General features: G+C 39.3%; 1 protein-coding gene across 3 annotated transcripts in view; it reads right to left on the reverse strand.

Moving 5' to 3' along the window:
• LOC123746514 (Hormone receptor-like in 38) overlaps nt 1-14,440 on the reverse strand; it is a 53,192-nt gene that overhangs the window by 9,444 nt on the left and 29,308 nt on the right. For all 3 annotated transcript variants that reach the window (XM_045728041.2, XM_045728040.2, XM_045728044.2), the window contains exon 2: nt 3,990-4,105. In XM_045728041.2, the coding sequence (XP_045583997.1) occupies nt 3,990-4,105 (116 nt within the window). The remainder of the gene's footprint in view (nt 1-3,989; nt 4,106-14,440) is intronic.

The following is a 14,440-nucleotide window of genomic DNA, read 5'->3' on the forward strand; positions in this document are numbered from 1 at the left end:
TGTGTGTGTGTGCACGCGCGCTCCCAAACACACACAGATACACTCAAACACACACACACACACTCAAACTTAAGCAGGTGGTCAGCCACAAGCAAGACAAGAGTTTGTGGGGAAGTGAAGCTTACTATAAGCTGCCAAGAGTTGTTTTAAGATTTGAAGACGGGAAGAGGGGGGACAAGGACTGTGTGAAATTGAGAAAAATATTGAGGTCATACAGTGGGATCGAACTCGCGTCCCTGAAGAGTCCAGGGACTACGAGCACGATCCCTGGGCAATCCTGGGACACGAGTTGAATCCCAATGTTTCAATATTTTCTCATATACATATCACATTCCTGTGATTTATTGTAAAATTCACACATATCATTAACATCAGAAATACCATATGTTTATAATATATATAATTTGGCCCCCCTGGTATAATCTACTGATGTTATATACTTTAATATAAGCATTGACATACTAGTTAATTACAAAAAAATATCAAAATTGAACTATGATATGGAAGGCTTGCACTAGCGTAAAAATTGCGGCGATTTAGGGGACTATTTAAAAGTACCACAATATTGACGCTTGATAGGCCTAATGATTATCGTTGACGCTTGATAGGCTTAATGATTATGGGCTCCGTCAATTTAGATGGATGATGGGTAGTTCAGGTGCTTTGGGTTAGGCTAATTCATTGTATATTTTACGGAGGGTCTAATCGGGTGAAGAGGCTCGTGAAAGAGAGGTATATGAGGGAATTGGTAGAGGGGAGGGGGGTTGGGGGGGTGTGAGGGGGGGGGGGGGGAAGAGGTCACGAGCTCAGTTCTCACCCCCCACCCCGTTGCTGACCCCCACCCCCCACTCCCCCCCCCCCTCTCCCAAGGCAAGGCGTGCAAGGCTGTAACTTATGGTAGGAGATTAAAACCGGAAATGTGGTCAGGTGAATCAATAAAGTGATCTCTCTCTCATTTTCACAATCATTTGGATAGATAAAAACTTTATTTGCATAGATATAATGTCCTAGTAGAGTTTCGAGCACCATAACAGTATTAATCAGGCGTTTCTATACGTGGCTTTCGAATTCTATAATGAACATAGCAATACTGAATATGAAGTCACTCAGAACGGGGTGTGTGAAGTCACTCAGAACGGGTTGCGTGAAGTCACTCAGAACGGGGGTCGTGAAGTCACTCAGAACGGGTTGCGTGAAGTCACTCAGAACGGGTTGCGTGAAGTCACTCAGAACGGGTTGCGTGAAGTCACTCAGAACGGGGGTCGTGAAGTCACGAAGAACGGGGCGTGTGTGACGTCACTGTGGGTGTGACGCTGCCAACCTGAGCGAGTCGCGTCACTAATACACCGGCTATGACGTCACTGAAGGTGTGACGCCACCAGACTGTCACGTCACTAGGCTTCGAAGAATCAACTTGATCTGGTCGTTTATTGCTCTGACGATCAAACATTTGCAGTGTATTGGATAATGAACAGTGGATTCAGGTCTATGTGGATGTAGTCTGTGGTAACTGTTCATAATGTGGATATTTAGACAGGGCGTGGGTGGAGGTGTCGGGCGTGGGTGGAGGTGACGGGGGCGGGTGGAGAGTGCGGAGGTGGTGACGGGCACAGGTTGAAGACGGGCGCTGGGTGGGGCAGGAGACGGGCACAGGGTGGAGACAGGCACTGGGTGGGGCTCTACCCCACCTCACGACAAAGTCCACTTTTTCTTCAGCAGCGGGTCTGCCTGCTCGCCTGCCCTCAGTAATTGGCAGACAGCGACTGAAAGCATCGAACCAACTACCTGTTTGATTCTCTCTCTTCTTTATATTCATTTATATCCATCTTTATTATGATTTCCCCTTTATTCCAGAGCTTTACCTCTAATATTATCTAAGTACCGATTTATGCAGCTAAAGGATCATTCCTTATCAGATACATTGTTGGAGATGATAATCCAAGTTTTGTCTTAAAATTATTGTATTGGCCTTAGAAGAAACGGTATTTATCCATGACGGTAAATGTAATCCATACTAGTAATTATTTTGACCACCAAGCTCGTGGAAGATGGATTTATGGATACTGATGTTGGTTAATTGCCTAAAGAACAATGAATAGGCTGTAAAGATATTTTGCATCTATTTTTTAACGTTGCATTTTACCGTGTCGATATTAATTTCGATCAATGATTTGCAAGAAGCTGATAATTGGTGTTGTAGCGAGGTCTCTGGTCAGAAGCGTACCGCCACTCTCTAAAGCTTGCTTACGCCGCCACACCACCGCTCACCACAGCTCACAAGACTCCCTTACTCCTCACATTCCCCACTCTGTATTCATCATTCGCAAAGTGAGCGAAATGTACTCAGAGTAGGACATGTATTACTCATGTAATACACCGCTCGCTGCAATACAAGGACGCCGCAAGCGTCGAAAAGTAGGAACGCAGTATGGAAAAGGTCGGAGGCCCGCGCACCAAACATTCTGGGACGAGTCAGTGGCGGCGCTGTGGTTGGCCATCCACAGCCACAATAAGAGAGTGACCCCTGATGCCCTCCGCTGATACGCTCAGGCTACTCATTACTGATCCTACAAGATAGAGGCGGCGGGGCAAAAAAAAAACTGACCTCCTTTGCATTGCAGTTCCTCCTCTCTTATCCCCCGCCGTTTGGTGATAATTAACAGCGTCTTGGGGGCAGATGGCGCGAGGCTTCAATAGCGACATCAATGACCGGCCCCTCGAGAAAGCAGCCACATTCTCAGCGCCCTCCTGCGGCTACGAGGGCGTCGCCAAAGCGGCGACACCTGCAGCAGGTTCTCCTCCCCCCCGACCCCCGCCCCACACCCTCGGCCGCACTAGGGATATCTTCCACTTTGTGCTGTGTTGTCACTTTCATTGGCACTAGGCCATGGAGAACCACACCCAGTGCCGAGTAAGTAGTGCCTGCATCCCCCCCCTCTCCCCACTCTTCCCCCGGCCACACCCCCTTGCTCGCCTACCTCAAGGTCTGACGAGAAAGGTACTGCACGCTCCAGGCACCTCTCCTCCTACATTCACTTCAAAACGCAATATCGCTTAACACTTTAACAAAGATCCATCTTCTGGAGGTTTTAAATCAAATAATCTAAGGACGCATTTGACTCTTCCAGAATTCGTAGGAATTTTCCTGCAATTCACGCGATAAACAGCAAGAATTCTGGGAATATGTTTAATCTGCGTTGTCTTTGAAGACCATCGACTCTACCGAAGACGGAGCTGTAGTACTCTAAATGTGATATAAGCGGACAACGCGGAGTCCGAACATAATTCCCTCCTCGTAGCAAATTTTTCGAGGGAAGGAAGATGTTGTCACACAACAAAACGCGTCCGGAATGCTCCCGGACGCAGGTTCGAATCCTCGTCACGGCCCTTGTGGATTTGTCCAACAAAACGCTGTTAACCCTAATACCCCCTTTTATAATAGTGGTGCTAATATCAACGCTACTCTACAGACAACTCTAGAACTATGCCTATTATCAACTCATTCGCTCTATTGAACACTAGAACAATGTACACATTTTATCCCATCAACAAATGTGATTGAATACAGGACTCGATTTCGAATCACCTTTGCATTGCAGACGAGGAGTCACAATAACGTGGCTGAAATATGTTGACCAAACCACACACTAGAAAGTGAAGGGACGACGACGTTTCGGTCTGTCCTGGACTATTGTCAGGTCGATTGTGAATGGCACATTCTCACAATCGACTTGAGAATGATCCAGGACGAACCGCCGAAACGTCGTCATCCCTACACTTTCTAGTGTGTGGTTTGGTCAACAACTTTGCATTACTCGAATTCAAAATGACCTGGAAATACATAAAAGCCGTGATTTTGACCGAGAAGAATCCTGTATTCCAAACAGCTCATTTGTAGAAAGGACTCGACAGGTGGGTTGTGCCAGTGGGCATTTGTGACGTCAGGAATGACGACACCTAGCAAGTGATGACGTAAGATAGATACTGACCTGTGGTTGGAGGACGAGCATGTTATGGGCGTGGCTGTGGGGTGGCGTGAAGGGGGGGTGGGGCGCGGCTGGCGTATCGTCCGGGACGATTGGGCTTTCTTGAGTCACGTCCACGCCTGAAACACAACAACATATCCTTATTATAAAGCGCACACACGTATCTTTATCACATGTCAAGATAAAGCACACAGACTCTTATCACGTGTCAATAAATGTATAATATGGTAAACTGAGAGTGTGACAGACAGACAGACAGTCAGACAGACAGACACAGACATCACTTTCATATCTTTTCATCTTCTCCGATTGTGTTATTCATTTTCAGCCATGTTATTGTGACTTGCTCTCTCTCTCTCTCTCTCTCTCTCTCTCTCTCTCTCTCTCTCTCTCTCTCTCTCTCTCTCTCTCTCTCTCTCTCTATATATATATATATATATATATGTATATATATATGTATATATATATGTATATATATATATACATATATATATATGTATATATATGTATATATATATATATATATATATATATATATATATATATATATATATATATATGTATATATATATATATGTATATATATATATACATATATATATATATATGTATATATATGTATATATATATATATATATATATATATGTATATATATATATATATGTATATATATATATATATATATATATATATATATATATGTATATATATGTATATATATGTATATATATATATATATATATATATATATATATATATATATATATATATATATACATATATATACATATATATACATATATATATATATATATATACATATATATATATATACATATATATATATATATATATATATATATATATATATATACATATATATACATATATATATATATGTATATATATATACATATATATATATACATATATATATATATATATATATATATATATACATATATATATATATATATATACATATATATACATATATATATATATATATATATATATATATATATATATGTATATATATGTATATATATGTATATATATGTATATATATATATATATATATATATATATATATATATATATATATGTATATATATGTATATATATATATATATATATATATATATATATATATATATATATATGTATATATATGTATATATATATATATATATATATATATATATATATATATATATATATATATATATATATATATATATATATATATAAATTGTAACTCTAAGATAGTGTACATTCTGCTAAATCATTTAAAATATAATCAATATAATCTTCATAGAACCTGTGATGGCAAACATGGAGATTTAGCATGGTTAAAATATATGAAAACATAAAAGATATTTTTAACGTACAAAGCTGTTAAACCCAAATCATTACCGTTTACTAATACCAGAACAGAGAGAATTAGTTAATCTTTGACTGTGACTATTAAATATTTCAACTGCATGCTACCAAAAGAAAAATTTGGTTTCCATAACTTGCAGAACTAACATGGATCATGCGTCTCATCCCAGTGGGCAGAATACTGAAGAACAACGCCAATTCAACGTAAAATGAACGCCATCAACATTAAATTCAGCTTCGATCTAGCACCGCCACTCTTGGATATGGTGCCAACTAGGAAGGTGGACGTAACGGGCAGTACCCTAGTGCGTGCCCAGCCCGGGTGAGGAGCCACGGCAAAAGCCAGACACCAAGAGAGGTCACATGAGCAGGTGAATCTTGTTCGACAGCCCGCAGGTCGAAGACGCCCACTCCTCGCCGATTGAAACTCGCGCGGTCACGTATTGTGTGTGAACAGCTCCTCTGCTGCCGGCGAATGATTTTACGCGTCACGATATCCATCCCAGCACCATGTGCACGGCACAAACTTGTCTAGAACGTCACGAAAAGGGATAGTTCAGGTGCCTGAGCAATTAAAGCTCACTCGGCACTTCAGTAGTTAAAAAACTGATCTTCGTCTGCAAACTCGTACCTGGTATGTTACGAATAGTCGCGGGATCACTTGATAACGTCAAGCGTAGGTTAGATTTATAAGCGCATGAGTTTGGGGTGATATAAGTAGGAGCGGCATTACATGGGCCTGTAGGCCTTCTGCAGTTACCTTAATGCTAATGTTAAGCATGGCGGTGTCACGGTCACCACTAAAGGGACCATGCAACAATGTTTTAATTAAACCGCTTGTAGAAATCTCCCCAGATCATTGACGCGAAAGTACCAATTATAATTGGTAATTGTCTGACGTTGGTAATAATAGGGGGCAAGTTGTATGCCTTACCAAATGGAATAATGTTTCGATTGTATTTGTAAGCATATATATCAATGCTACTACAATTGGCTAATGTAAATAAAAAATGGCGTGTTGAACCCGTAGAGTTTATATGCTGTGTGATGAAATTTTTTAGGGAAATTTTAGGATTTTTTTCATAGACTACTGATCACATGCCCCGGTATGTGATCAGTAATCATAGACTACTGCTCACATGCCCCCTCTAACCACCCTACATGTTTTTTTTGTAAGCATCACGTCATCATTTTAGGCATTACAAAAATGCTTTTTAAGCATTTTAAGTATACAAAAAAAGTCCCCATCACGTAGCTACTGACACACACTATGCCACCCTTCATATAGTCTAGGGTAACTATATAAATGACCAGAATACAAAAATTAAAGCAAAAATCAAATTGATATGGGTGGAAAAGTTTATTTGATGAGAGGGAGACTTAAGAAAGAGGTCCTTACTATAGACTATTATTATAGACTTTCTGAAAGGTGATATTAATTATAAAAAAGGAGAGAGATTAGAGAAAGAGAATGGAGAAAATAAGAATCAAGACAATGAAAGAATAAAATAATAGAGAACAAGAGAAAACTGATATGAAAGCATATCTAATTTGAGAGAATATAACGAATAATAAACAGATAAAATGAGAGAATGGACGATAAAATAAGAGAGAAGATAAAATAAGAGATTATAGAAAATAAGAGAACAGAATATGAGAGAATACAGAGAACAAAGAATCATTTGGAAACTGTATCCCCTTAGGCTACCGCCCACCGTCTCTCAACTCACCCTCAACGTTCATGGAATACAGCTGGTTGAACTGCCCAAGGTGAAAGGTTACACACGGGATCATTGGTGCTTCCTGGTCAAACTCGTCTAATGTATATTGCTTGACACGCGTCTTGAGGCTTCCTGATCAATTCTCGTCTATTGTATTTTGTTTGACACACGTCTTGAGGCTTCCTGATCAAACTCGTCTAATGTATTTTGTTTGACACACGTCTTGAGGCTTCCTGATCAATTCTCGTCTATTGTATTTTGCTTGACACGCGTCTTGAGGCTTCCTGATCAAACTCGTCTAATGTATATTGTTTGACACGCGTCTTGAGGCTTCCTGATCAAACTCGTCTAATGTATATTGTTTGACACGCGTCTTGAGGCTTCCTGATCAAACTCGTCTAATGTATATTGCTTGACACGCGTCTTGAGGCTTCCTGATCAAACTCGTCTAATGTATATTGCTTGACACGCGTCTTGAGGCTTCGAGGTGAAGCTTGTCTAAAGAATATTCCTTTAAACGTCCTTCAGGACTTACGAGTATGGTGAACCTACACCCTATAGACTACGGTAAGCTTTGCGGTATCTAATATTTCTGGCTTGATTTTCTAGAATTACTTTTGTTTTTAAGACATTTGTTATCGTTTACATATTTATAATTAATATTAATTTGGATATTGTACTATACAAAATTCTATTTAAATTTCGTATTTGACTCTTATTTTATATTGCATTAATTCAGGTGAACAGACCACGTATTTAAATATTATAATTAATACGATATATCCGAAGGAAAAGACTATATTAGTCCACTTATACACGGTTAGAATTCAGGGCACAAATGCACTGATCAACGTCAAAACACATACAATAATACCGTTGCTGTAATACTACGCACTAATGCCGTTTGGTGTTGGAGCATAAGCTGAGCACAGCATGGCAGTATTGACAACGTCTGCACTACTAATGCTCAAAACTCGAGAATGATCCCCTCTGTTGCCTTCAACAACGGAAGTTGTCACTGATCTCTTTAGTTTCTCCTGAAGAATTAACGAAGTCGAAGTGAAGTTCGAAGAAACTTCGTGTAATTTCAAAGTCAAAGTTCTTCAAAATGGAACATTCTTTGAGTATGTGACGATCTAGAACTATGTTCCGGCAATATATCACGACCGATAACTTCGACAAGGACGCGCTTGGCGATGCTCCGAGCTGCTCGGAGCTGCAGCAACACACACCCGAAGCTGTCGACACACGCCCGCGTTTGACGCCTCAGGCTCGCCGCTCCCTCCTATAAAAGGTGACGGCGAGGCCCTTGGGACCTGAGCATAAATTTGCTGGCATTTCGCGGCTGCTTGTTTTAATTTGTCGACGAGATATTAGTGGAGGAGTTTTGTTGTGGTGTGGCGGGTCCGCTTTGTTCCCGGGCAGGACTGCGAGACCCGCCTGTGCCGCTACCTTCAGACCCGTTCCTTCATACTTCGGACGGAAGCACACCAGTCCGTCTATGTATCTTCCCATAGCATTATCCTTTATTAGCATACTCGGCGTGCGGAGTGTAACTTCATTGGAAGTAATGGCAGTAATTATTTTAATAAATCATTGACGATAGCTGATTGAAATAGAAATTTGATTTTCGTAAAAGTAAACTTGTAGTTACTATTCATAGGAAGGTAGAGTCGTGTCAAAACTACCACAGGCCCGACAAGGTAACATGGGAGAGGAGTGGCTGTGGTGCCGGCTCGAGCTGCTTCCCCCCCACAACCGGTGTGAGCGAAAGTCGCTGGTATGGGCCAACCGGTTAGGGTGTGTCGGGAGCCGCAGGGAATACCCTCCGAATCAGCTCGTTACGCGCTGTTGCCCGCTACACCACTCCTTGCACAACCTTACTACATTAAAGCCTTCTCCTGCCGAATATTTCGTCTCAAATATTAAATAAGGTCACGAAACAGCAAGCTGGAACACCGGATATGCAGACAAAAGTCAAGTTTGAAGGGGTTCCAAGAGGGGTGATGATGGTTGGTAAGAGGATTCAGATTAGCGGGGCTGGCGCGCGATCATATCGTCTATTGAGGGTTTATTGTGCCTATTGTTGTGGGTGTCGCATCCTTGTTGACTCCACACAATAATGCCAGCACCATTAAAGCGACGGGGGAAAGGTAACCTGCATTTGATTAGGTGAAAATGTAGAGTGCTTAGTGCTGCCATTTATATCTTTGTTATTATTAATGATGCTCTGGACTTCCTGTTATTTGACGATATTCGTCTTTATAATTTTGTGAGATAGATTTGCTAATAAGAAAATTATTCTAACATTGTTAGAGTACTAATTTAGATATAAGCATTTATATTTGTATATATACATGTACTGTATAACTAGTTTTTCTCCTTATATATAACTGTCTTCCTCTTTCTTACATCTTTCTCTCTTCAATTTCCCCTCGCTTCTCATTCCATTAATTTCAAATGTCATATTCCATTTAATCTCCTTATTGCCTCTCGCTCATCTACCGCCCCCTTTCTCCCTTTTATTTTTATTTTATATATTATGTACAAGAAGGAACATTGGGTTGTGAGAATACATAACACAGGTGTTCTTACAGTTTTGCAAAGCCACCAACACGGATAGCGTTTCAGACAGGTCCTTAGTCTAACAGATAAGGTAAGATTATTAATATGATTAATGATTACCCTGGTGAAGTTACACGTCTTAAGTACTAAAATTGGGGAAGTGGGTAGTACAAGATACAGTGTGAGTTTGAAGCACAAGGTAGGAAACATGATGAAATTAAGCATTTTTTGGTTTTGCTTTTGAATAGGTCTTAGAATTTTGTGATTCATCATGGAGTGAGTGCCATAGACTGGGTCCTTTTATTTGCGTGGAGTGTTTGCACAGATTTAGTTTGACTCTGAGGATATCAAAGGGATATTTATTTTTGGTGTGAAGCTCCTGGGTTCTGCTACATCTATCACAGAAGAGTTTCAGATCAGGATTAGCATTTAGGAAAAAGGTTTTGTACACGTAAATAGCACGAGAAAATGAGTGAATGTTTAGGGATTTAAACAGAGTGGGCTGTGTGTGATCTGAAGACATAGTTTGCTATAGTTATGATAACAGGTTTTTACTGGGTAACGATGGGCCTCGGGTAATTTGGAATGGTTGAACCCCATGCACAGATACCGTATGTAAGATAGGGATCTTACATACGGTATCTGTGCATGTAATTAAACGAGTGATATAATGAGAGGAGAGCAAAGTGGAAAACATAATACCTGAGTTTAGAAAGTATACTGACAGTTGTTTTTAGATATTTTGACTGTGGTGTATGTGCTGAAGTTTTGTATCTTGTCAGTGTATAAGCCCAGGAACTTTCCATAATTGATATGGCTAATGTTAACATTGTTTATCTGAAGTTGAATTTGGCGTGATGATTTACTTCTAAATAAAATGTAGTACTGTAGGTCTTTTCTTCATTTAGTGTGAGTTTGTTGGTTGACATCCATAAGTGGACATTTTTTAATTCGTTATTTATAATATTATGTAGTGTGTGGGGGTTGGGATCTGATTAGATGAAGGTAGTATCGTCAGCAAATAGTATAGGTTGTTAGAGAAATTTGGCAAATCATTGATGTATATAAGAAATAGAAGTCCTAAGATGCTGCCCTGTGGCACTCCTACTATTAATGGTAGAGTGGGGGAGGTTATATCACTGATATCTACATAATGGTGTCTCTTACAAAGAATCATTTTGTCTCATGTACTTCTACCATACATACATTCCTCATGCTTTCTTCTTAACACTCTTTCTTTTGTTTCTTGCTTAAGCATTCCATCCGTCCCCTCAAAACGGTTACTTCCTGCACCTCCCTTTCTCTTCCTCTTTGACTTATTATTCCTTAATTAACCTTCTTACTCTCCTTACCTCAGAAGCAGATTGCAATCTGTCCTCAGGGGGGTTTGTACCCTCGTGGTAATCACTTCAAAACCACTTTGTAATCCTATTATCTACTTCCTGTCCTTGGTTAGGTTAGGTTCAGTTTAGGTTTGGTTAGGTTAGGTAAAGTTATGTTAGGTTAAAACATTATTGACATATGAAATGTAAAATTCGGAAACAATTTGAGCATCTGCAATAAATTTGCACTGAAGAAATCCTAGACCTTAGGGGGGTATGAAAGAAAATAATGTTTCCATAGAATTTTTATATTTTAAACCATCGCTTTATAATACAATACAGTTAAAACCTAAGAATATTCTCTGTTTAGGACAAAGATTCACTTGCCAGTTTACAAGCACACTGTTATTAAAACCATAATAAGCCTTCAGGCCATCACAAATATGTAGATAACTCTCCAGATGGTGTGAGAGGGAGGAAGGTATTTTGACGTAAGTCACTTTACTCTTAGAACAGCTGACTGAAGACACCACCTTCATCAGCACAGTAGGTCTACACCCAACCCATCCTCTGCTAAGAAAGTAGGTCAACACCCAATCCATTTTTCACAAGGACAATAGGTCTACACCCAACCTATCCTCTGCTAAGAAAGTAGGTCAACACCCAATCCATTTTTCACAAGGACAATAGGTCTACACCCAACCTATCTGCTAAGAAAGTAGGTCAACACCCAATCCATTTTTCACAAAGATAATAGGTCTACACCCAACTAATCTTACACTAAGACATCAGACTTATATGTAATGGTATTAGGATACATACCTAACAAATGGCCTTTTTCAATTTAACCAGTTCCCAGTTTAGCCTAATGTTAAGTTTTCCTTTTCGTCCAGCATATATTTTTAGCTAATTGGCACTTATCCAATTACATCAATATGCCAAATTGTGGACTGTTAGACACGACGAAATCAATAATTTGGGAATATATACACCTAATGTGTGTGTATATATGTACCGTCTTGTTGGTGAATGAGTTGGGTGTACCGTATGAGAAGGGCAGCAAGTACCACCTACACCAGTACGGTACAGTCTAACAGGCCTGAACATGAGTCACGATGGACGCCTTGTAAGGCAGAACGGGCCGGATGTCTTAGATTTACCAGCATCCGGCAACACAGGCGACTGAACGAGGGGCGTTCTGGAGCCGCGCTCGAAGTGTGCCTGGGTACACAAAGGTGTGAACGCGAGTGAGCGCTCACTGTTGGGTAATGAGTGTATGGATGTATGTAGATAGCGCGTGCGTGCGTGCGTGTGTGTGTAATTACCCAAGTGTAGTTACAGGATGAGAGCTATGCTCGTGGTATCCCGTCTTCCATATACTTTCTTTTTTCAAATAATGCGTGCGCTCGCGCGTGTGTGTACGCGTACAGGAGCCATGAAAGGATTCGAACCTTCACACTGCGAAGTCATATATATATATATATATATATATATATATATATATATATATATATATATATATATATATATATATATATATATATAATATAATATTCCATTACTACATAAACGATCTGCTTCATTTACCGGTTCAATAGACCATTTGCAGATTATATCGACCACATTTACGGTCAGTTCGCATACAAAACCACAAAGAAATGAAAAGCCTAATATGCACATACCGTACGATTTAACTATTTTTTTTAACCAGAATGAATTTTCAATTTTTTTCGGGCCGTAATATTCTATGGCCAAAAATATTATATATATATAATACAGAGTGAATTTATTTGAATTAATTTCTTATAGACTAAAGATAAGGTGAATGATTGAAAAAGAGTGAGAGTGTGAGACACTCTACCAGCCAGAGCACTAAGATATATGAAAACAGTCGCGTAGCGGCCATGCCCTAGCCTAAGGGCATCGTTCACCCGCAGTCTTGTCTTCCTGGGTTTCCAATATATTTCGTGGTCTTTTCTTTTTTATTAATACTGACCTTGCTCAATCCCCACATACGCAATCTCAAACATTCGTATTGCAAGATATGCTGTGTTTATTTCACAGAGATTCGACGTATTTGACCGTATTTCATAGATTCAATTGCATTTTAGCATATTTCATAGACTCAACTGTATTTTATATTTCATATTCAACTGTATTTTGCCATAATATATTTCAGATCCACCTATATTTAAAAAAAAAGATTCATAAGAAACTGAATTATATTTCTTAATTCATAGATACCGACCTCACTCACGTAGCGTATACAATGCAGTTTATGTATACTCCCAATGTGCATAACAGTGAACACAAATTAACCAGTAAAATATCCCAACTCATACTTATTAAACACCATAAAGTATGTGTATTAAAAATTCCATCGACAAATATAACAAGGAATCCACATATAAGTATAGAATGTTACTGCTGTTCTAAGAGACTCTAGCTATATAGGATTTGAACGCCTCCCACAGTAACGATCCTATCTAAATTCCGAGCTCCTACCTGTTGAGTCTGATCCAGTCTGCCATGTGGACAAATATCACTGTAACAAATCTACAACACTAAGAATAATCAAATGGAAATCAGGTCAAAATATGAAACACGAAGAAAACATTATTAATCATGTTTCTAAACACAGAAATAGCAACCAAGTCAATCTGCGTAAACACTTGTTTGAAGTCTTTAGCTGCTGCAAGGAACTATCTACGGGCTCACCATAGCCCGTGTTACTTGGAACTTTTTGTTCCAGGTAGTGAATCTTTAACAACAATGCTGCAGGGAGATAACTCGAATATTATTGACTAGGGGGGGGGGGGGATAAGGGAAATATGAACTGGTTGTTGTTGAAGATCTGTGAATAGCCGATTGGCAGAAGTAGATCTTCATAATCCTGGCCTTCGTAAACACCAGGACTGTACTATTTTCTGAATCTCCAACACGTTTGTGCTCGCTACGGTATTTAGGAAACCGGCAGACTCTTAATCATTCATACATTTCCGAGATGTGGTGCCTGTCTGTTTCTCTTAAGCTGCTCTTTAATCAATCTTACTAGACTGTATTTCGATTCAATATTTATTGTAGTGAGAATAGTCTCATATCGTAGCTTACTCACTAACGATTCTCACGAACGGCCGTAGCTTACTCAAGAAGGTATTAGTATCCTATTACTACTCAGTCCTAATGGGGTGAGAATAGCTTGAGCTACCTCATCCCTTTGTGTGTATTTTACCTCAATAAACTTATTTCAATTCAATTTCAACTCAGTCCTCTAGACTTGCCAGTCTTTTGATAATTACTTCACATTCGCAGCTTCCCGTCATCCAGATTAATAACACAAAATAGTTTCAAAGTCCTGTAATTTGGGATTTTCCTAGTTAATATGAAATTAACACACACATTCACCTACTGTACACTGCGCTCAACACCTGTAAGCTCGATATCATTAATGCTAAGCTATTT

The sequence above is a fragment of the Procambarus clarkii genome, chromosome 90 (genome assembly GCF_040958095.1).
Source record: "Procambarus clarkii isolate CNS0578487 chromosome 90, FALCON_Pclarkii_2.0, whole genome shotgun sequence".
In the NCBI taxonomy this organism is placed as follows: domain Eukaryota; kingdom Metazoa; phylum Arthropoda; class Malacostraca; order Decapoda; family Cambaridae; genus Procambarus; species Procambarus clarkii.